The 25,655-nt window shown below is 42.9% G+C and overlaps 1 protein-coding gene across 1 annotated transcript in view; it reads left to right on the top strand.

Moving 5' to 3' along the window:
• Window positions 1-1,147: 1,147 nt before the first annotated feature.
• si:ch211-196i2.1 (collagen alpha-1(I) chain) overlaps window positions 1,148-25,655 on the top strand; it is a 235,161-nt gene continuing 210,653 nt past the window's right edge. Inside the window, exon 1 of the mRNA XM_060936612.1 lies at window positions 1,148-1,227. Within this exon, the coding sequence (XP_060792595.1) occupies window positions 1,173-1,227 (55 nt within the window). The 5' untranslated portion in view covers window positions 1,148-1,172. The remainder of the gene's footprint in view (window positions 1,228-25,655) is intronic.

The raw sequence follows: 25,655 nt of genomic DNA on the forward strand, positions 1-25,655 counted from the left end.
GAATGGGCTAAAATTCCTCCAAGCCGGTGTGCAGGACTGATCAACAGTTACCGGAAACGTTTAGTTGCAGTTATTGCTGCACAAGGGGGTCACACCAGATACTGAAAGTAAAGGTTCACATACTTTTGCCACTCACAGATATGTAATATTGGATCATTTTCCTCAATAAATAAATGACCAAGTATAATATTTTTGTCTCATTTGTTTGACTGGGTTCTCTGTATCTACTTTTACGACTTGTGTGAAAATCTGATGATATTTTAGGTCATATTTATGCAGAAATATAGAAAATTCTAAAGGGTTCACAAGCTTTCAAGCACCACTGTAGCTAACAGTGCGTCGTATTTTATTGACTCAACAGAAAAGAAATTACTTTTCTGTAAAGGTGAGTCTTTCCTGTGAAATAAATATTTTAATTCTACCATCACAAAGTAGATTTTGGTGTTTAATAAGGATGCAAATGTATAAATATTTAATTAGATGAAGCCTTATTTGCATAAATAAATATAAATTTTAAAAAATGGTTCAGATACAAAAGAATATAAGCAGTCAGAAAAATTGATAACTGCTGTTTTAAACACATTGTCTTTTTGACTTCTTTCCTTCTTTTTTTTGTCACTGCCTTTTGTATATGCATCCACTTCCCAAATCGACTTGGTGGGCGGGGAAATCTAGCGGACACGCTGCTCATTGGACGGAAGTGTTGCGATGGGCGGACCCTCTCGCGAGCTGAGGACGGCGCGCGCTTGAAGGAACGCGCTTCGCTGCGCGAGAGCTGGTCGCGTGCCTGACCACACGCCGGGCTGAGGGTGTAACGGTCACAGGCGACCTGAAAAATTAATAATATTAAATTAAAAGCTATTTTTGTAGAGAGGAATATTAGAAAATATATTATCAAGGGTATTTTTGAATCCGTATTTCATACAGAGCAGTTTTATTACACTTTAAAAATCTGTTAAAACAGGCGCTGTGTGAGAAGATGCAGTTGTCTTGTCAAGTTAGCTAATGTTGCTAATCGGTTTTTGTTTGTTTGTTTGTTTGTTTGTTTGTTTTTAATCCTGAAATAGTTTATTTCCCGCTTTTCATAAACGCTTATTATGGCACTGAAAGACACACTGTGGGCTATTTTTGTTTTTTCTTTGGTTAAATGCGCCAGTTCGGGTCCAGCTGAAATGTTGCCGACTGAGTGGCCGGAAGTGGAGCTGGGCTCCGGGATGCTGCAGCCAGGTAAGAAAGCCCTCAGTCTCCAGTCACTAACTGTTTTCAGGGGAAAGAGCTCGTGCGTGTTCAAAATGTCGCGAGAAGTGACCAGGTGACATCACTGACTAATTTACATATTCATGAAGAAGGAGGAGGGCGGCACGGTGGTGTAGTGGTTAGCGCTGTCGCCTCACAGCAAGAAGGTCCTGGGTTCGAGCCCCGTGGCCGGTGAGGGCCTTTCTGTGCGGAGTTTGCATGTTCTCCCCGTGTCCGCGTGGGTTTCCTCCGGGTGCTCCGGTTTCCCCCACAGTCCAAAGACATGCAGGTTAGGTTAACTGGTGACACTAAATTGACCGTAGGTGTGAATGTGAGTGTGAATGGTTGTCTGTGTCTATGTGTCAGCCCTGTGATGACCTGGCGACTTGTCCAGGGTGTACCCTGCCTTTCGCCCGTAGTCAGCTGGGATAGGCTCCAGCTTGCCTGCGACCCTGTAGAAGGATAAAGCGGCTAGAGATGATGAGATGAAGAAGGAGGAGGTCCGTAGAATAAGACTACGTTCAGACTGCACCCTGAAACCAGTGGCGCCTCCAGAAATATTTCATAGGGGTGGCCAAATGGGGACACTTAAAATCTTGGGGTGGCACACCAAAACTAAAAGCCATAATTTCAGGATATCATTATACTGTTGTAGTAAACCGGCCAGTAGAAAACTATCAGAAAGACTTAAGGAAATGCCTACTGATATACTTTGGTTTATTGTGTTATATTTAATGTTACTAATGATCTGTTATTGATGCTGGCTGTGTATCCTGCTCTGTCTTTTCCTCTACTCCATCCTCCTCCTCCTCCTTCTCCTCCTCACTAAGCCTCTGTTGCTCCCCTGCCGTCTCTTTCTCTCCTGTTCTAATATTTTTCTTAAAATAAGAAGAGATGTCTGTGGACTTTCTCTTCATTGTCTGAAAATGACTGACATAACATACAATCAGCAGCTAACGTTAGCTACGTAACTCAGTTATACATGTCAAAAATCCGTCAAAAAGCTGCTGTAACAGCACTATTTAGCACTTAAAAAGCACATGTTACGACGCATACTTCCCCCTCTTCTTTTACTAAAGAATATTTTGACTTATTTACTTACTGGTAGTCTTCTCCATCTTCTCTCTTAACTCCTTTTGAGGTCATTATTTACCTGTGTAGGTACAAGCGGCGGTCACGCGCACACGCTGAGCCGTTGCTATAGGAGCGCGCAAAAGCGGCAGGGGGGAGGGGCTGCTGTGAGTGAGGGAAGATGATCTTCCCTCACTCACCGAAGATCAAGAGCGTCTTGCCTGGCTGGCTGTGCATTTGGGATGAACTGCATAACTGAGGCTACTACAATCTATACTGGCCAGTGGGGTGGCCAGTAAATTTGTAGGGGTGGCCACAGCCCCCCCTGGCCACCCCCTGGTGGCGCCACTGCCTGAAACGACCCATATCCGATTTTTTTGCCCATATGCGACCTGTATCCGATTTGTTATTGACAATCTGAACGACACAGATCCGATTTTTTCACATGCGACCCAGGCCGCTTGGATATGTGGTCCTAAATCCGATGCATAGCCGATATTTTCACATGCGACTGCAGTCTGACCGGACAGGTCGCATTCATGCGACCTACACGTCATCAACAAGAGACAAACGTCACTATTCTGCGTTGGCTAATCCCGCCTCTTTGGTGGAAAACAACAACATTTGTACAGTTTTCAGAATTTAAATAGACTTTTATAGAATTGATCAAGGGCGGCACGGTGGTGTAGTGGTTAGCACTGTCGCCTCACAGCAAGAAGGTCCGGGTTCGAGCCCCGTGGCTGGCAAGGGCCTTTCTGTGCGGAGTTTGCATGTTCTCCCCGTGTCCGCGTAGGTTTCCTCCGGGTGCTCCGGTTTCCCCCACAGTCCAAAGACATGCAGGTTAAGTTAACTGGTGACTCTAAATTGACCGTAGGTGTGAATGTGAGTGTGAATGGTTGTCTGTGTCTATGTGTCAGCCCTGTGATGACCTGGCGACTTGTCCAGGGTGTACCCTGCCTTTCGCCCGTAGTCAGCTGGGATAGGCTCCAGCTTGCCTGCGACCCTGTAGAAGGATAAAGCGGCTAGAGATGATGAGATGAAGAAGGAGGAGGTCCGTAGAATAAGACTACGTTCAGACTGCACCCTGAAACCAGTGGCGCCTCCAGAAATATTTCATAGGGGTGGCCAAATGGGGACACTTAAAATCTTGGGGTGGCACACCAAAACTAAAAGCCATAATTTCAGGATATCATTATACTGTTGTAGTAAACCGGCCAGTAGAAAACTATCAGAAAGACTTAAGGAAATGCCTACTGATATACTTTGGTTTATTGTGTTATATTTAATGTTACTAATGATCTGTTATTGATGCTGGCTGTGTATCCTGCTCTGTCTTTTCCTCTACTCCATCCTCCTCCTCCTCCTTCTCCTCCTCACTAAGCCTCTGTTGCTCCCCTGCCGTCTCTTTCTCTCCTGTTCTAATATTTTTCTTAAAATAAGAAGAGATGTCTGTGGACTTTCTCTTCATTGTCTGAAAATGACTGACATAACATACAATCAGCAGCTAACGTTAGCTACGTAACTCAGTTATACATGTCAAAAATCCGTCAAAAAGCTGCTGTAACAGCACTATTTAGCACTTAAAAAGCACATGTTACGACGCATACTTCCCCCTCTTCTTTTACTAAAGAATATTTTGACTTATTTACTTACTGGTAGTCTTCTCCATCTTCTCTCTTAACTCCTTTTGAGGTCATTATTTACCTGTGTAGGTACAAGCGGCGGTCACGCGCACACGCTGAGCCGTTGCTATAGGAGCGCGCAAAAGCGGCAGGGGGGAGGGGCTGCTGTGAGTGAGGGAAGATGATCTTCCCTCACTCACCGAAGATCAAGAGCGTCTTGCCTGGCTGGCTGTGCATTTGGGATGAACTGCATAACTGAGGCTACTACAATCTATACTGGCCAGTGGGGTGGCCAGTAAATTTGTAGGGGTGGCCACAGCCCCCCCTGGCCACCCCCTGGTGGCGCCACTGCCTGAAACGACCCATATCCGATTTTTTTGCCCATATGCGACCTGTATCCGATTTGTTATTGACAATCTGAACGACACAGATCCGATTTTTTCACATGCGACCCAGGCCGCTTGGATATGTGGTCCTAAATCCGATGCATAGCCGATATTTTCACATGCGACTGCAGTCTGACCGGACAGGTCGCATTCATGCGACCTACACGTCATCAACAAGAGACAAACGTCACTATTCTGCGTTGGCTAATCCCGCCTCTTTGGTGGAAAACAACAACATTTGTACAGTTTTCAGAATTTAAATAGACTTTTATAGAATTGATCAAGGGCGGCACGGTGGTGTAGTGGTTAGCACTGTCGCCTCACAGCAAGAAGGTCCGGGTTCGAGCCCCGTGGCTGGCAAGGGCCTTTCTGTGCGGAGTTTGCATGTTCTCCCCGTGTCCGCGTAGGTTTCCTCCGGGTGCTCCGGTTTCCCCCACAGTCCAAAGACATGCAGGTTAAGTTAACTGGTGACTCTAAATTGACCGTAGGTGTGAATGTGAGTGTGAATGGTTGTCTGTGTCTATGTGTCAGCCCTGTGATGACCTGGCGACTTGTCCAGGGTGTACCCCGCCTTTCGCCCGTAGTCAGCTGGGATAGGCTCCAGCTTGCCTGCGACCCTGTAGGACAGGATAAAGCGGCTAGAGATGATGAGATGAGATGAGAATTGATCAAGCTAATGGTGGATTTGGTCGGGACCTGGATGTTTATCTGTTAGCCTGATTAAATAAAACAGTTTCTATAACTGATTTATAACTTAAACCATCCTGTATTACAAGATTATAAGATTGTTCTGGAAATTTCCAGTAATTTGACACCTTCGGTCTCATTTGTCTGCTGCCCACATTAATCAGATTATTGTGCGAGTTCCGCCGCCGCCACAAAAACCACATCGCCAGGTCTCGCCTCATCTCCATAGCAAACTGCACTGGTGTTTATGCACCTTGAGCCAGCGCTGAGAGAAGTTGCAGAATTCAGCTGGCTATAAACAATCTAAATAAATATTTATCAAAATGTAGAAAAAGTTTATTAATATGACGAAATAAATATGTGCAAATTATTAAGCCTGAATTAAGAGTTTGGTAATACAGTGGCCGTATCCCAAATGACTGCCTACTGAAGCTCGAGTGCACTATATAGAGTTTAAAAATCCATTACTTCCTAGTAACATGTAGTGCACTTATATAGAAATTAGAGAGACATTTAGGAGTCAACCCTCGTTACCAGGCTACACGTTTTCATTTCAGTTCAGAAACAAAAACACACACGAGACCTCACACTTTAACACTAACCAGATAATTAAACAAACAAACAAAAAATAAATCATTAAACATGAAGAGTGCACTTTTTTTTTGTTTACGTATTACGTAGATGTGCTTATTACGTGTCAATTTGCGCATGCGGGACACTTTTGGGTCGTTTTCCGTTCATATTGGAGATCGCATACAGGTCTCATATAGTTAATGTGAACGGCCTAACAAAAAAATCGGATTTCACAACAAATCGGATATGGGTCGTTTCAGGTTGCAGTCTGAATGTAGTGTAAAATATACCCTTTGTCCGAAAGCGCTCCCGTACGGAAGCCGAGAGAGGCCCTTCATATAATCCTTTTTTTTATTCACCTTGTTATCCCGAGATAACGACATAATTAATTCAGGATCTCGAGAAAACAAAACCGTTATTTCGAGATCTCAAGAAAACAAAACAATTATTCCGTGATCTCGAGAAAACAAAACAATTATTTCATGATCTCGAGTAAACAGCTGAGAAATGGTTCATTCAGGTGCGCCAAGAGACTTGTGATATGCTGACTTTGGGGCTATTTCTCATTCTGTATAGACGCAACTTTGGTCATTAGAATGTCTGGAATAATCGATCACCTAATAAGGCAATATTTTGATCAGGGGTTGACACAGGGAGAGATTGCATTAAGTCTTTTAATAAGGGATAATTTCAAAATTAGTCCGCGGCACCTCCGCAGAAGACTGGCCCGGCTTCGTCTCTACCGATGGAGATACAGTGATCCAGCTGAGATCATGAAATAATTGTTTTGTTTTCTCGAGATCTCGAATTAGTTGTGTTGTTTTCTCGAGATCCTGAATTAATTATGTCGTTATCTCGGGATAACAAGGTGAATTAAAAAAAAAGATTATATGAAGGGCCTCTCGCGGCTTCCGCACTCCCGACTCACTATATAGGGCACTACAAAATGGTGTCCTCACTACATAGGGCACTATATAGTGAGGACACCATTTTGTAGTGCTGTCCGAAACCTTAGTGAGGATTATTTACACCCTAGATTAGATTATATTAGATAAAACTTTATTGATCCCTTTGGGCGGGTTCCCTCAGGGAAATTAAGATTCCAGCTGCATCATTACAGATAAACAGAGAAAAGAAAGAGAGAAAACTTCTTGATAAATTAAAATAAGTTAAGTATTTACATATACAAATATAAAAAGAATAAGATATGGGGGGGGCAGGAGGAGAGATATTTGTCTGTGAAGATTCTCAGTCATCCAGGTCATAGTAAACTGTGGGTGGTAAAAAGAGCAACTGGACTTATTGCTTGAAGATTCTTGAAGACATTTCACCTCTCATCCGAAAGGCTTCTTCAGTTCTGTCTGACTAATACCCTGTCCTCACTAGGGATTTTGTACCGATACGATATTACTTTCGTACTGCAACACCTGTCCACACTAGCAACTATACCGGTACTGTAGCGGTAAAACTGTATCGGTACGAAACCCACAAATGTATGGGTTTTGTACCGGTACAGTACCGGTACTGTAGCGCTTCGCTGTAGTGTGGACAGATGAAGCGGTTCTGTATTGATACAAATATAATGCGCATGCGCAAAGTCACACACCTCAATCGATGTCTTCGCTGAATAAAATAGTGAAGAACGGAGATTCGTTTTCTTTGTTTCTTTCTCAACTGCCTCGCACGTTTTATACGATTCGACTGAATAAATGACCACCAGAAATACAGACTGTACATTGACAACAAAAAGCGCACACACGTTGTTTCATCCGCCATATTCTCAGAAGGAAGTTACTCGGTAACCACGGAAACATTTCGCGCACGCGCATTTCAACTACCGTGAAAGAAAACCGCAAACATTTCTCGCTAGTGTGGACAGATGCACTAAACTGTACCAGTATACTTTGTATCGATACAGTTATACCACTATCGTACCGGTATATATGTGAACACAGCTTAATAGGGAGTATCAGGTATTTATCCTCTCATGGATGAAAAGCAATCCTAAGGTGTCGTTGAGTCATCCTGCTGGTGTGGGTCACTGGGGGCTGGGTATGAACGGCCTAGAGAGTCGTTGGGGTGATCAATGGGTGATCAACCCAGCTGTTTTCAGTCAGTGCGTTTACATGCACATAGAGAAAATCTAATTTCTGCCGTAGCTCGACTGAAATCGAAGTTCTAAATGCCATGGATACACCTTAGCTGGGCTGAAATCGAAATGAACTGGATTTCTCGTAATCGAGCTACGCGACCTAGATTATGCGATTGTAGCCGAGCTACTTAGTGCATGTAACCCTATCGAGCTACGTAGTCGAGCTACTTACTTCCCTTCCGGAAGTGACGAGTGACGAGACCACAAGCGGGAAACACAACAGCCTCGGTTGGCATGACAGCAGTAGTAGTAGCGAGCAGCAGAAGAGGTCAGGAGGAACAAGGAGACAAGAAACAAAAACAATTGAACTTTTTGTGTGTTTATTAAGACATAAGTTAAATTGTAAGCAAAAAATGGACTTTAGAAAAATATACAATTGTGCAAAATAAGTTGTCTTACAAAACAGTGGTCTGCGCAGGACAGTTTGTAGCCAACAGGTGGCAATGACATGTGGTGTGAATGTAAAGTGGAAATCACTCTTCTTCTTCATGATGACAACCGGAAGTGTACCAACACGATGGGGCGTGTAGCGCCACCTGTGGCTCGGGTGCACAATGTACCTCACACAATAGCTCGATTTCCTTGTGTGCATGTAGGATTGGATTTCTCTGGCACCCCTGCTGGGACCCTTAGCTCGAATACCGACAGTAGCTCGATTTGGATGTGCATGTAAACGCACTGAGGCCAAGTTTACATTAGACCGTATCTGTCTCGTTTTCTTTGCGGATGCACTGTCCGTTTACATTAAAACGCCGGGAAACGGGAATCCGCCAGAGTCCACGTATTCAATCCAGATCGTGTCTGGTCCGGTGCTGTGTAAACATTGAGAATACGCGGATACGCTGTGCTGAGCTCTAGCTGGCGTCGTCATTGGACAACGTCACTGTGACATCCACCTTCCTGATTCGCTGGCGTTGGTCATGTGATGCGACTGCTGAAAAACGGCGCAGACTTCCGCCTTGTATCACCTTTCATTAAAGAGTATAAAAGTATGAAAATACTGCAAATACTGATGCAAATACTGCCCATTGTGTAGTTATGATTGTCTTTAGGCTTGCCATCCTTCCACTTGCAAGTGGTAAGTGACACGCATGCCCGACATGCACTGGGATCACACACACAGCGGCTCAGTCCCGAATCACTGCTCATGCGCTTCACTCGCGCGCTCTGTGAGCTGCGCAGGGCCGGAGTGCGCACCCTCCAGAGGGCACTCGCTGTTCAGGGCGGAGTGATTTGGAGCGCAGGAGGAAGCGCTGAGCCGCACTGAGGTTTATTTACACATTTCAATCTCCTTCAGGCGCTTAAACTCAGTGAGATCATGAACATCACAGCCAGGTGTGTTTATTTGCTGGAGAAGGTGTTCGCTTGCCATCCTTCCACTTGCAAGTGGTGAGTGACTTGCGCATGCCCGATATGCACTGGGATCATGTGACGTGCCGTCTAATTAGTCATGTGATTAGCGTATCCGTGTATTGGCGTTGCTGTGTGCACGCAAATCGTGTATTGGCGTTGGTGTGTGTACGCGAATCGTTTTAAAAACGTTAATCTGATGATCCGCTGATTCGAAATAATGTAAACAGGGCCTTAGTCAGACAGAACTGAAGAAGCCTTTCGGATGAGAGGTGAAACGTCTTCAAGAATCTTCAAGCAAGTCCAGTTGCTCTTTTTACCACCCACAGGAGAGATATTGCACTTTATATTGCACATTGTCCAGTATTGCTTATTGTTAGGCTAGGCTACTGCTCCTTCCCGTCCTCTGTCTTCCTGTTACCCCTCCTCCCCCCCAGAGAGGAGTTGTACAGTCTGATGGCGTGAGGGACAAAGGAGTTTTTAAGTCTGTTCGTCCTGCACTTGGGAAGGAGCGTTCTGTCACTGAACAGGCTCTGGTTGCTGATGATGGTATGCAGAGGGTGACTGGCATCATCCATGATGTTCAATAGTTTGTCCATAGATCTAGAGAGTCCAGCTTCATGCCGACTACAGAGCCGGCCCGCCTGATCAGTTTGTCTAGCCTGGATGTGTCCTTCTTGGATGTGCTGCCCCCCCAGCACACCACGGTGTAAAACAGGACACTGGTGACCACAGACTGATAGAACATCCACAGGAGTTTCCTGCAGATGTTAAAGGACCGCAGCCTCCTAAGGAAGTATAGCCTGCTCTGTCCCTTCCTGTATACAGTGCACTCAAAGTATCCCACAATGCATCATGAAAAGTAGTGTATAACCGATGGTCATGAGCCAAAGCAATATATCCCATCATGCATTGTGGTCGCGCTGAAAGAAATCAAATTAAAAGTCTCAAATTTGATTGAATAAAAGGCAGCGGCAAAGAAGAAAGTATTCAGCCTTGATTTAAAAGAACTGAAAGATGTAGGTACTTTGTATTGATTAATGTGGGAAATACGCTCAGTGTAATATGGATTTATTTTTTCGCGGTCCAGTTTCCATCAAATCGTGCACTCTGATTGGTTCGCAAGTGGTCCAGGATCCTACGATACGGACCCCGGTTACGAACCTTTTGGCGACTCGCTCGTTCACAACAACAAACATAGTATCAATTTTTTGTCAACATTTATTTTCGCATTTCTCAGTATAATAACATTAATTTTACAGCATGAATAGCGATAACGACAGTGTTCACAGCAAAAGCGAGTTTTACTACCCCGATTAAGACGAAATGAAAGAAAACATTTCAGGAGAAAGCCAAAAACCTGTAACTGTTGCTAACGCCGAGCAAATCCAGCAGTTTATTGAGGAGCAAAGGGCAGAAAATACAACAAAAAAAGACGACCTATGGCCTCAATGTCTTTGGGAAGTTCTGTCGAAACCTACATGGAAAATTCCGAGCTGATGTAGCTTGTCAAACAGGTTTTTGACGAGCTTGTTGCAGGTTTGTTCTAAATATGGTTTCCCTTTTGGGCGCTCTCATTTTCTGTTAGAATTTGGTAAAAAAAAAATGTATTATTTACCAGCTTAAGGTTGGTCTGTATCGGGAAATACCGTGACCTCAGCCTTGAAAATACTGACCTTGGCCCAGAGGCCTCGGTCAGTATTTTCAAGATCTCAGTCACGGTATTTCACGATACGGACCTCCCAGCTGGTAAATAATATACATGTATTTATTATTTTGAAAACCCACCAACCAACTGATCTGGCACGTTTTAATTGTGCAACAGTAATGACGTAAATACCAGCACGATGGACTTGTGTCCAAAAGCTTTTTTTTTTTTTTCATTTTACCAGTGAGCTCACTATATAGTCCTCTATATAGTAATTCCCTATATAGGGAGTAGTGAATGAGTGAGCGATTTTGGACACAGGGATAGTTTATAGCTATAGATTATAGATTCTACCTTATTTCAGCACAGAATTTTAGAAAAAGTTATTGGTCATCACACCACAATCTAATGATTGACATATTTGCAAAATATTATCTTTTTAAATCAAGAATGCCTACAAAACAAGTAAAGGATATATTCCTTATACAGTGGTGCTTGAAAGTTTGTGAAGCCTTAAAGGAACAGTCCACAGTACTTCCATAATGAAATATGCTCTTATCTGAATTGAGACGAGCTGCTCCGTACCTCTCCGAGCTTTGCGCGACCTCCCAGTCAGTCAGACGCAGTCAGACGCGCTGTCACTCCTGTTAGCAGTGTAGCTAGGCTCAGTATGGCCAACGGTATTTTTTTGGGCTGTAGTTAGATGCGACCAAACTCTTCCGCGTTTTTCCTGTTTACATAGGTTTATATGACCAGTGATATGAAACAAGTTCAGTTACACAAATTGAAATGTAGCGATTTTCTATGCTATGGAAAGTCCGCACTATAATGACAGGCGTACTAACACCTTCTGCGCGCTTCGGCAGCGCATTGATATCTGAGCTCCGTATCAATGCGCTGCCGAAGCGCGCAGAAGGTATTAGTACGCCTGTCATTATAGTGCGGACTTTCCATAGCATAGAAAATCGCTACGTTTCAATTTGTGTAACTGAACTTGTTTCATATCACTGGTCATATAAACCTATGTAAACAGGAAAAACGCGGAAGAGTTTGGTCGCATCTAACTACAGCCCCAAAAAATACCATTGGCCATACTGAGCCTAGCTACATTGCTAACAGGAGTGACAGCGCGTCTGACTGCGTCTGACTGACTGGGAGGTCGCGCAAAGCTCGGAGAGGTACGGAGCAGCTCGTCTCAATTCAGATAAGAGCATATTTCATTATGGAAGTACGGTGGACTGTTCCTTTAAGAATTTTCTATATTTCTGCATAAATATGACCTAAAACATCAACAGATTTTCACACAAGTCCTAAAAGTAGATAAAGAGAACCCAGTTAAACAAATGAGACAAAAATATGATACTTGGTCGTTTATTTATTGAGGAAAATGATCCAATATTACATATCTGTGAGTGGCAAAAGTATGTGAACCTCTAGGATTAGCAGTTAATTTGAAGGTGAAATTAGAGTCAGGTGTTTTCAATCAATGGGATGACAATCAGGTGTGAGTGGGCACCCTGTTTTATTTAAAGAACAGGGATCTATCAAAGTCTGATCTTCACAACACATGTTTGTGGAAGTGTATCATGGCACGAACAAAAGAGATTTCTGAGGACCTCAGAAAAAGCGTTGTTGATGCTCATCAGGCTGGAAAAGGTTACAAAACCATCTCTAAAGAGTTTGGACTCCACCAATCCACAGTCAGACAGATTGTGTACAAATGGAGTAAATTCAAAACCATTGTTACCCTCCCCAGGAGTGGTCGACCAAGAAGGATCACTCCAAGAGCAAGGCGTGTAATAGTCGGCAAGGTCACGAAAGACCCCAGGGTAACTTCTAAGCAACTGAAGGCCTCTCTCACATTGGCTAATGTTAATGTTCCTGAGTCCACCATCAGGAGAACACTGAACAACAATGGTGTGCATGGCAGGGTTGGAGGGAGAAAGCCACTGCTCTCCGAAAAGAACATTGCTGCTTATCTGCAGCTTGCTAAAGATCACGTGGACAAGCCAGAAGGCTATTGGAAAAATGTTTTGTGAACGGATGAGACCAAAATAGAACTTTTTGGTTTAAATGAGAGCGTTATGTTTGGAGAAAGGAAAACACTGCATTCCAGCATAAGAACCTTATCCCATCTGTGAAACATGGTGGTGGTAGTATCATGGTTTGGGCCTGTTTTGCTGCATCTGGGCCAGGACGGCTTGCCATCATTGATGGAACAATGAATTCTGAATTATACCAGCAAATTCTAAAGGAAAATGCCAGGACATCTGTCCATGAACTGGATCTCAAGAGAAGGTGGGTCATGCAGCAAGACAACGACCCTAAGCACACAAGTCGTTCTACCAAAGAATGGTTCAAGAAGAATAAAGTTAATGTTTTGGAATGGCCAAGTCAAAGTCCTGACCTTAATCCAATGGAAATGTTGTGGAAGGACCTGAAGCGAGCAGTTCATGTGAGGAAACCCACCAACATCCCACAGTTGAAGCTGTTCTGTACAGAGGAACGGGCTAAAATTCCTCCAAGCCGGTGTGCAGGACTGATCAACAGTTACCGGAAACGTTTAGCTGCAGTTATTGCTGCACAAGGGGGTCACACCAGATACTGAAAGCAAAGGTTTACATACTTTCGCCACTCACAGATATGTAATATTGGATCATTTTCCTCAATAAATAAATGACCAAGTATAATATTTTTGTCTCATTTGTTTAACTGGGTTCTCTTTATCTACTTTTAGGATGTGTGCGAAAATCTGATGATGTTTTAGGTCATATTTATGCAGAAATATAGAAAATTCTAAAGGGTTCACAAACTTTCAAGCACCACTGTATACTGTGCATGTACTGTATATAAATGAATCATGCATACTTTATGGAAATTAATTTCTATCTATCTAAAGTACAGACTTGAAAAAGCAAATAAAATAAAGCAGTGTTAGTGAGGGGTCGAGAAATATACACAAATGAAATTGTTACAGACAGAATAACTCACTTTTAATACTTCTACATTTTGCAAAGATAAGAGTGTCGCTATGCTTTATATTTTTTTTAATAAAGTCACTAAAGGGGTCTTAAAAGTTAACAAATTTAGTTGGCAATACTTGATTGAGTTTTTATTCCCTGAAGACGTCATAAATTAAATCATAAGGTTGCTCTGATTTCGTATGAAACCTTTTTTTTATATGGATGATGTAGTTGGTCATGTGACCAGAGCGAGTTTGCAACAAGAATGCAGATGAGAAAATTGATGCCATATAAGGCAGTGCATAAACAGCTTGCAGTAATGATAATTCTTCAGTATTTAGTTTATACACTCACTGGCCACTTTAATTAGTCTGGTTAACACCAGACCATATCACAAGTGAAATATGGTCTGGAATCCGCCTATTGAATTTCTCGTCGGGGAGGTGTGGTTTATGATTGTCAATGGCTGTTTATTGGACATTGCGAATGTCTATCATTTGGCGTATATGTAGCCCATGGCCAATCATGGCAGTTGTACCCGGTGACGTAGTTAGAGCGACGAAGAAGCGAAGAAGAGAAGAAAAGAGAAAGAGAAGGAAAAACGAAAATAGGAAAACAATGGCACCGAACGATTACTGCCGTTTTAAAACAAACTTTCGCTCTAAACTATTAAGAACAGTGTCTAAAGCTTGATCGAAAGTTTGGTTCGTATCGCTCGCCGCCATGTTAAATGTGATCCGTAAACAGTCCCAAATAAACTACAAGCTTCCGTTTGTCGAGTAGTACGCGTCACCGTCTTTCCACCCCTCCCCACTCTCTGATTGGCTCCCTAACTCAGGCGAGCCTTTAGACCATAGTTTCCATGCTGTCTTTTCAGATCGGAACGATTGTGCAAAGCAGCATGGGATTTCCCAGGCTACACTTTAATAGGCACTTGTTCCTGATTCTAAGATTCCTGTTCTTGGCTGGCAGGAGTGGAACCCAATGTGGTCTTCTACTTTGCACGTTGAGATGCTTTTCTGCTCAACATGGTTGTAAAGAGTTGCTATATCCTGCCTGTTAGCTCAAACCAATCTGGCCATTTTCCTCAGACGTCTCTTATCAACAAGGCGTTTGTTTACACCCACATAACTGTCGCTCACTCAATGTTTTTTTGTTTTTCGCGCCAATCTGTGTAAACTCGAGAGACTGTTGTGTGTGAAAACCCCAGGAGATCAGCAGTTTCTGAAATACTCAAACCAACACCCATGCCACACTGGAAGTCACACTTTGAGATCACAATTTTTCCCATTCTAATATCTGACATGGGTGTAGTGGTTAGCACTGTCGTCTCACAGCAAGAAGGTCCTGGGTTCGAGCCCAGCGGCTGGCGAGGGCCTTTCTGTGCGGAGTTTGCATGTTCTCCCCGTGTCTGTGTGGGTTTACTCCGGGTGCTCCGGTTTCCCCCACAGTCCAAAGACATGCAGGTTAAGTTAATTGGTGGCTCTAAATTGACCGTGAGTGTGAATGGTTGTTTGTCTATTTGTCAGCCCTGCGATAACCTGGCGACTTGTCCAGGGTGTACCCCGCCTTTCGCCCATAGTCAGCTGGGATAGGCTCCAGCTTGCCTGCGACCCTGTAGGACAGGATAAGCGGCTACAGATGATGGATGGATGGATGGATGGATGTTTGACGTGAACATTAATTGAAGGTCTTGATTTGCATCTGCATGATTTTATGCATTATACTGCTCTCAAGGGATTGGCTGATTAGATACAGTGGGGCAAAAAAGTATTTAGTCAGTCACCAATTGTGCAAGTTCTCCCACTTAAAAAGATGAGAGAGGCCTGTAATTTACATTATAGGTATACCTCAACTATGAGAGACAAAATGAGAAAAAAATCCAGAAAACCACATTGTCTGTCTGATTTTTAAAGAATTTATTTGCAAATTATGGTGGAAAATAAGTATTTGGTCAATAACAAAAGTTCATCTCAATACTTTGTTATATACCCTTTGTTGGCAATGACGGAGGTCAAACATTTTCTGTAAGTCTTCACAAGGTTTTCACACACTGTTGCTGGTATTTTGGCCCATTCCTCCATGCAGATCTCCTCTAGAGCAGTGATGTTTTGGGGCTGTCACTGGGCAACACGGCCTTTCAACTCCCTCCAAAGATTTTCTATGGGGTTGAGATCTGGAGACTGGCTAGGCCACTCCAGGACCTTGAAATGCTTCTTACGAAGCCACTCCTTCGTTGCCCGGGCGGTGTGTTTGGGATCATTGTCATGCTGAAAGACCCAGCCACGTTTCATCTTCAGTGCCCTTGCTGATGGAAGGAGGTTTTCACTCAAAATCTCACGATACATGGCCCCATTCATTCTTTCCTTTACACGGATCAGTTGTCCTGGTCCCTTTGCAGAAAAACAGCCCCAAAGCATGATGTTTCCACCCCCATGCTTCACAGTAGGTATGGTGTTCTTTGGATGCAACTCAGCATTCTTTCTCCTCCAAACACGACAAGTTGAGTTTTTACCAAAAAGTTCTATTTTGGTTTCATCTGACCATATGACATCCTCCCAGTCCTCTTCTGGATCATCCAAATGCTCTCTAGCAAACTTCAGACGGGCCTGGACATGTACTGGCTTAAGCAGGGGGACACGTCTGGCACTGCAGGATTTGAGTCCCTGGCGGTGTAGTGCGTCACTGATGGTAGCCTTTGTTACTTTGGTCCCAGCTCTCTGCAGGTCATTCACTAGGTCCCCCCGTGTGGTTCTGGGATTTTTGCTCACCGTTCTTGTGATCATTTTGACCCCACGGGGTGAGATCTTGCGTGGAGCCCCAGATCGAGAGAGATTATCAGTGGTCTTGTATGTCTTCCATTTTCTAATAATTGCTCCCACGGTTGATTTCTTCACACCAAGCTGCTTACCTATTGCAGATTCAGTCTTCCCAGCCTGGTGCAGGTCTACAATTTTGTTTCTGGTGTCCTTTGACAGCTCTTTGGTCTTGGCCATAGTGGAGTTTGGAGTGTGACTGTTTGAGGTTGTGGACAGGTGTCTTTTATACTGATAACGAGTTCAAACAGGTGCCATTAATACAGGTAACGAGTGGAGGACAGAGGAGCCTCTTAAAGAAGTTGTTACAGGTCTGTGAGAGCCAGAAATCTTGCTTGTTTGTAGGTGACCAAATCCTTATTTTACCGAGGAATTTACCGATTAATTCATTAAAAATCTACAATGTGATTTCCTGGATTCTTTCCCCCCATTCTGTCTCTCATAGTTGAAGTGTACCTATGATGAAAATTACAGGCCTCTCTCATCTTTTTAAGTGGGAGAACTTGCACAATTGGTGGCTGACTAAATACTTTTTTGCCCCACTGTAACTTCATAAAACAGCAGGTGGATGAATGGGTCTTCCTAATAAAGTGGCCAGTGAGTGTATATTCTTTAAAGGAACAGTCCACCGTATTTCCATAATGAAATATGCTTTTATCTGAATTGAGACGAGCTGCTCCGTACCTATCCGTGCTTTGCGCGACCTCCCAGTCAGTCAGATGCAGTCAGACGCGCTGTCACTCCTGTTAGCAATGTAGCTAGGCTCAGTATGGCCAATGGTATTTTTTGGGGCTGTAGTTAGATGCAACCAAACTCTTCCGCGTTTTTCCTGTTTACATAGGTTTATATGACCAGTGATATGAAACAAGTTCAGTTACACAAATTGAAACGTAGCGATTTTCTATGCTATGGAAAGTCCGCACTATAATGACAGGCGTACTAACACCTTCTGTGCGCTTCGGCAGCGCATTGATACGGAGCTCAGATATCAATGCGCTGCCGAAGCGCGCAGAAGGTGTTAGTACGCCTGTCATTATAGTGCGGACTTTCCATAGCATAGAAAATCGCTACGTTTCAATTTGTGTAACTGAACTTGTTTCATATCACTGGTCATATAAACCTATGTAAACAGGAAAAACGCGGAAGAGTTTGGTTGCATCTAACTACAGCCCCAAAAAATACCATTGGCCATACTGAGCCTAGCTACATTGCTAACAGGAGTGACAGCGCGTCTGACTGCGTCTGACTGACTGGGAGGTCACGCAAAGCTCAGAGAGGTACGGAGCAGCTCGTCTCAATTCAGATAAGAGCATATTTCATTATGGAAATACGGTGGACTGTTCCTTTAAATAGTGGTATTTCATAAGAATGTAGACATATCATTCTCACTGGAGTTGTAAACATGAACAGTCAGAGTTGGTGGATAACACAGTGGCTCACAAAAAGTTACTCCTTCCAGAAGTAGAGTTTAAACAAAGTTCAACAATTTTTTTTACTAGTCTGTAGTTTAAAAAAAAACCCTGCAAAAATCAGTTTTGGACCAATTTTGGCTTCATGCTGCTTTTAATCCATATAAAGCAACTTGTCCCTTTCAGATCCACTACACAGCTTCTTTATTTTGAAATAGCCATGGATTATTGCACATTTTTGAATCATAGCTTAACGACCTGTACCACCAAGAACAAGCCACTCAATCACACTGCATTCAGTGACTTTTTATCCCCCAAATGTGCATTTCTTGTATTGTAATACATTGTGAACAGATCTGACACACCCTCTGTGTAAATTTGCTTTGACTTTGTATATCAGGAAACACTGAGTCTTTCTTTAATCATGGAATTTAGATACACAGATTTTATAGTACAATAAATGGATGGATTAATCCAGACACTCAGTCAATCCTGTATGATTTCATCAAATACCGTTTAGATTGAATTGCATTGAAAACCCTTTTAAAACACAGCATATTCTTAACTAGTAGACATATAATAGTCCCTGAGGACTCAAGCTTGATTTATAGGAGATGGCCACGAATTAATTTTGATTCTTATACCATTTATAGTGCTGCTATAAAACTGATCATGTTTCCTGAGGATCATCTTGTTCTTGAGTTGATCTATATAAGAACGATGAACGTTGGCGTCACGTAAATTCAAACCTACTTGCACCAGAGTGGGTTTAAGACATTCTTTCCTTCATCGTATGTTACTGACAGTTGCTTTGAAGCATTCAATGTCATACCATGAGTTATACCAGGCACCATATATTGCACTGTAGATACAGTACATGTATGCCTATGGATTTAAATTATTACATGCATACAATACAAATTAACTTCAAATTTATTCTTTAGGTTAATTTACATTAGGTGATAACATTTCACTGTTGAGTCGTTCTTGATATACAGATAGGTGCTTTTGTTTTCTGACAGGCTACATAAAATCCATAACCTGGGTTTTTTAAATATTTATAATATTTTTAACATTATTGCAGTTTGCAAGATTTGATACAGCAATACATTTGAAGATATTGACCCGAGAATACTGCTGTCACGTCTCACAAGACTAGATCAAAACCACTGGATCCTTTCCACACAAAAAAACAAAAATGATCATCACATGGTGCACATGTTTTGGTTTGTTCGTAAATGACTCCATATTCGAGAACAAAAGAAGCTAAAAATATTTTCTTCTATTTTATTCTCTGCTCATAAATGTTAGTCCTTTTCAGATTTCTTCATTTTTTCCCCTCCAAAAAACCTGTTCTTTTCTTTTAAGATACATTAAAATAAATTCTTAATTAATTTCTTAATTTGTAAATTAAAAGTGTTGTGAGGAATAATCAGTGAAATATGTATGTGTGTGTGTGTTATTTACCAGCTGGGAGGTCCGTACCATGGAATACCGTGACCGAGGTCTTGAAAGTACTGAGCGAGGCCCTCTGGGCTGAGGTCAATATTCAAGGCCGAGGTCACGGTATTTCACCGTACGGACCATCCTTAAACTGGTAAATAATATATTTTTTTCTTTACCAAATTCTAACAGAAAACGAGAGCGGCCGAAAGGGAAAACCGAGCCGAGCCGCCATTTTGAATCCTCATTCACAGCTGTAATGCAAATTGCTTCCTCTTCGGCATACAAGTGCACTTCCATGGCAGGAAAAAAACTACATTTTGCCACCTATGTAGTCCCCTATTTATACAAAATTGAGTCATTCAGGATTCAGCCATGTTTTTGCTCGGCGTTAGCAAGTTACAGGTTTTTAGCTTTCTCCTGAAATGTTTTCTTTTATTTCTTCTTCCTCAGGGTAGTAAAACTCGCTTTCACTGTTGTTATCACTATCCATGATGTAAAATTAATACTATTCTCCTGAGAAATGCTGGCAAAAATTTATAAGATTTTTGATAATCTTATAAATAAATCTTATAAAAAAGATAAATGTTGACAAAAATTGCTACTATGTTTGTTGTTGTGAACGAGCAAGTCGCCAGAGGTCCGTAACCAGGGTCCATAACTGGGGTCCGTACCATAGGATACGGACCCGCTCGCCAGCTGGTCAGAGCACAGGATTTGATGGAAACCGCACCGCGAAAAAATAATTAAGGATTATTTGTATTTTCCCATTAATGGCTCCCAACATGTAATCTTCATTTTACTATATTTTCAGTATTATGAGATTTTTTTTTCCTTTCTTTTTCCACATTACCAGGTGCTGAAACATATATAAATGAGATTTATTGTTGTCAGTGACTGTATAAAAGGGTGGAGGTTATAACAGGGAGTCAAAAGTGTCTCTGAGGCCCTCTAGTGGCTGGCTGAAGTACAATTTTTAACCCCACTCGTTCCCATGTTAGTGAACGGGACAGGTGGGAAACAACCATTTTAAATTAAGTTATTTCCCTTTTCAAATTATTTTCAGGAATAGTGTCCTGTAGTTCTGTCGTATTTGCCACTCTGAATTAGCCAATGCTCCATCTTAAGTTGCATTTCAGGTGTCTCGCAGTCGCAGCATGCACACTCGCATACTGTATTGATCACCAGTAAAGGTGGGTGAGAGGCAGATCCACTGTCCACCAGTGGCGGCTCCTGAATTTTTTTTCAGGGGGGGCAATTTTCCCCCGTTTTCCCCCGTTATGTCTACACGGGGGCGGCACGGTGGTGTAGTGGTTAGCGCTGTCGCCTCACAGCAAGAAGGTCCTGGGTTCGAGCCCCGGGGCCGGCGAGGGCCTTTCTGTGCGGAGTTTGCATGTTCTCCCCGTGTCCGCGTGGGTTTCCTCCGGGTGCTCCGGTTTCCCCCACAGTCCAAAGACATGCAGGTTAGGTTAACTGGTGACTCTAAATTGACCGTAGGTGTGAATGTGAGTGTGAATGGTTGTCTGTGTCTATGTGTCAGCCCTGTGATGACCTGGCGACTTGTCCAGGGTGTACCCCGCCTTTCGCCCGTAGTCAGCTGGGATAGGCTCCAGCTTGCCTGCGACCCTGTAGAAGGATAAAGCGGCTAGAGATAATGTGATGTGTGTGTGTGTCTACACGGACCATAAATGTCCACAGGACTGAAGTAAATTGACCTAGGTAGCAAGTCAACTGTTCTACAGAATGTTCTGTAAATAGATTTTGTACTTCAAACTCCATGACCAGCAAGAATTTTACAGATTGTGCAACTGAAGGACAAACAGGAAAGTGCACTTACTGTAACAAAACATTGTAAATAGTTGGCTAACATAACAATAGCAGTTGAATAAATAGATGAGTGGATCTTTAGATCTGGCAATTGCTGGTATTTACCAAGGATATTACCAAAGTGCTAACTCTCAGAGCAAAGTGTGGCAAATATAAAAATGCACATTGAAAACATCAAAAGTGAACGGATTCTGTGACTGTGTGTGTGTGTGTGTGTGAGTCACGAAGTCAACCAAACCCAGAAAACACCACGGTGACTGGAGCCCTCAGTTTCGTCTTTGCCTCGTAGAGCTAACTCGAACACTCCACAAAATTTCACGCATTGGATGAGCCGGTTTAATATGTGCCTGTTCTTGCTCACCTCATCGTTGTGGCGGCGAACTGCTAGCCTGTAGCCCTCATCCGGCTGTGTAGCGATGTTCACTCTCCCAAAAGTCGAAAATTTCAGGCAGCTGCCCATGTGAATCTTTGATGACTCATGTTTTTTTATTTTCTCCGACAAATGATGCATGTCCGAAACTCCAGTGACCGTCCAAGCAGTGTTGTCCGTGGAGCCACCTCCAGGGTGGAAAAGTAAGCAGGGGGAGCAGAAAACCGCTGAGGCATCCTCGCAGCCAGCTCGCCAGGATTTGCGCTGGGACCATGTTGAAGTAAAACCTCAAGTATATGATTCCCCTCCCCCCCCTTGTCGAAATTTGTTTTATGTTTAGATTTGGTCGAGGGGGGTCCAGCTTGTTTTGTTGCCAATTTAGCTCGATTTGATCGCTGACTAAATGGAACTTCTTTTAAGGACCACACTGAATTGCTTTCCGCATCCATCTCACCTCAGAGACTGAGCAGATCGAACACAACTTTGCCGCGCTTCTCAGTGACGTAAGCACGTTAGGGCAAGCCCCCCCGGAACCCATAGAGATTGCATTGAAGTGTCAGTCAGGAGAAAAAAAATATATTAACATGGGACTCTATCAGTGAACTCTTGGGCAATTTTCAGCTTGACTGAAATCGCCCCAAAAGGGGCGGTACTCTAGAAGCAAGACCACCCTGATTGGACAATGATACCCAGAGACAGATTAAAATGGCCTAGAGCAGCGCTGGTGAAAGTTTGTTTAAAAAAAAATAAAATAAACGTTTTTTTTTCGTTTTGGCAGTGCGTCGCCCAATCGCCCTTATGCACCAACCGCCCTTGCTATCCACCCAGCCTTATCTACTGTGCATTCTCTGACTCCAGTTTTCATAAGATGGTGACTCCCATTTTGACCCAAAAAAGTAAAATGCACAATGGGAATTACATTATATTACATCGCTGGCATTTATTAGATGCTCTTATCCAGAGCGACATACAACATACCCAGAGCAGCCTGGAGAGCAGCTGGGGGTTAGATGCCTTGCTCAAGGGCTCTTCAGCCATTCCTGCTGGTCCAGGGAATCGATCCAGCAACATTTTGGTCCCAAAGTTGTGTCTCTAACCTTTTAAAAAAAGAACTGAAGGCAAATTTTTTTATGATCAAAATTCTATTTCTCATTTTATTAAATATAGGAATGCATTTTTGATCGCTATTTTGTCACTGCTATAGCAAGTTATGAGTGTTTGAAATATGCTCTGTAATATATCAGTCCATATGTCAAAGCGATGGCCGTAAACGAGATTCGTTGAGACCTGTGCGAGACATCGTAGGACGGAAGTAAAACGTACAGCGGAAATCAAAGTGACCAACGTCTGCCAACATCATCAAAAGACGCGCACGCCCTCTTTCGAATGCTGATGTAATCAAGCCAGAAGTTTTGTTAGTTTTGATAGCAATCAGGAAAGTTTGAAAAAAGTAGGCAGTAATCGTCATTTAAACTCGTTTTTGTGCAATATTTCGTTTGGAAAACGGTTTTCAAAATGGCAGCACTGACACCTGGCTGACACTTCACGTTTCGAAGTCTCGCACAAGTCTCGTGAAGATCACGCGGATAAGCGACGCCTGCCATGGACCAAACGAACTAAATTCAACATGGCTAAAAACCGAGTAGGCCGATAAGTATAATATTTAATTGCGATTAGTTGCCAATGCGAGTCACGATATAAGGTTACTAAAACCCAAAACGTAATTGAATAACACGTTAATTAAGAAATAAAGCAAGTTTAAAAATGACTTCAGTTCTCCTTTAAGCCATGGTTACCCCCATGGCAGCATGGTGTCCGCTCGTTAGCTTGCCACTAACATGGCATTGCCACTAGAGAGTATTGCATGTGTATAGCTGAGATTGAGTCTATTCTGTTCTATTCTTCCCTCCGAGTCCCTTTACAACCTTGCTCCAATTAATTCCATTCTGCCTTGTTTTATCCCATCTCATCTCATCCTGTTACATTCCATTCTAAAATGTACATTTGAGCATATACTGTATACACAGCATGATGTTAGCAGAAATCGAACCACCGCACTACAACACAAAAACATGTGCCAACTTCAAAGCATGGTAGAAGGGGCATAATGATAGCTGCCCTATACCACCTCAGGGTTCAGACATCTTGCACTCATCGAGGAAGCAGTGATTATCAAGCAGTTTCAGGTAATTACACAGCGCAGCGTCGTCAAGTATACGATCTAGAACTCCATGGTGGTGGCGTCACGCAGTTTGACAGTAATCCAAACACAGGAGCAACTGAACAGAGCGGCTCAAACACCGATGAGTCCTGACCTCAGTCTTGTGATGTGATGCAGACCATTCAAGCAAGACATCCTGAATTTCTGCATCAAGTGAAACATCTTTGTACAGAGGGACAGGCTATGAGACCTCAGATTTAATCAGAAGTCACACAGGGTGTTTGATGGAGGTTATTACCATAAAACGAGATTTCCATAGTCACTCGGTGTGTCTTCAGATGCCATATATTTACTGATCCCCCTCCCCCGTACAGATGTTGCGCTGTTGAACATTGTAACGTTGTACATTGTAAAGTTTTTTTCTTCCAGAAAGAATCTTGGAGAAAGTACTGGGACAGATGTATTTAAAGGTTCATTCAAGCTTTTTCTTTCTTCCACTCTTAGTAGTTTTATGTGCTCTGCAGTCAAAGACTGAATTCACAGACAAAAACATTATATACATAAACTTTTTCGACAAAATGTTGTTTTGTGAAATGTTAATAAAAAGTTAAAGTCCTTCCCGCACCATGTGGCGCCGATCTCCGTAGCCCTCGGCCTCTCACATAGCTAGGGTTACAGTGGGGGGCTAGTCCTCTGGTAACCACGAGAGTTTAACTCCCCACTCGCATCTGTATTGCAGCGTGCCTTGCCAGATTTTAGTAGGTACCATTTTTATGATGGTCTTTGGTATGACCCGACCATGAATAGAACTCCCGATCTCCCGATCGAGAGGCGGACACACTACCACTAGGCCACTAGTCGGTCTGAAATGTTAATAAGTATATGATTAATATTGTACTCTTAACTTCCTCTCTGAGCAGTTGAACTATGAAATACACCATATTATTATATGGCACGAGCTCATCTCATCTCATCTCCTCTCATTATCTGTAGCCGCTTTATCCTGTTCTACAGGGTCGCAGGCAAGCTGGAGCCTATCCCAGCTGACTACGGGCGAAAGGCGGGGTACACCCTGGACAAGTCGCCAGGTCGTCACAGGGCTGACACATAGACACAGACAACCATTCACACTCACATTCACACCTACGGTCAATTTAGAGTCACCAGTTAACCTAACCTGCATGTCTTTGGACTGTGGGGGAAACCGGAGCACCCGGAGGAAACCCACGCGGACACGGGGAGAACATGCAAACTCCACACAGAAAGGCCCTCGCCGGCCACGGGGCTCAAACCCGGACCTTCTTGCTGTGAGGCGACAGCGCTAACCACTACACCACCGTGCCGCCCCATGGCACGAGCTACTTCAGGTAAAATCGTGCGCCCTCATTGGTTCCTTGCTGGGTAGAATTTTCCTGTAATGCCCATAGGCGATTCTTTCCAAGGCACCGGCTTTCAACATTGCAAAAGACAAACAAAAACAAAACCCCCAAAAAAGATTAATTGGAAATCAAAAACGGCCAAAAGACAAACAAGAGTCACCGAGTTATTCAAGAAATGAGCAATGAATGGTTAAATACTGATCTCTAGTGTGGGTTAGCTAGCTAATTCTTGTGAGCAATGTTAAAGGATACATTGAATGAAATCATGGGAAGCATGATGTTTATCTAAAAACTTGAATGAACAAATTAGCCAGTGACAGTTAAAGTTCATTTTAAATTAATGTTTCTATTCATGGTTGCATGCTCGTTCCTAGCAAAATACTGTTTGTTTGCATTTTTTGCTTTATAGTTTTTATTTATCTCAAATTTAAGGAATCTATATAGAGTAATTATCGACAGTCCGTAATTATCGACACCTTTTCAGATTTACCAATAAAAAGCAATTTTACAAAGGTGAGTTTCAGTTACAAGTTATTATCGGTTAATTAATCAACCGGAAGAC

This window comes from Neoarius graeffei, chromosome 12, assembly GCF_027579695.1.
Source record: "Neoarius graeffei isolate fNeoGra1 chromosome 12, fNeoGra1.pri, whole genome shotgun sequence".
Lineage (NCBI taxonomy): Eukaryota > Metazoa > Chordata > Actinopteri > Siluriformes > Ariidae > Neoarius > Neoarius graeffei.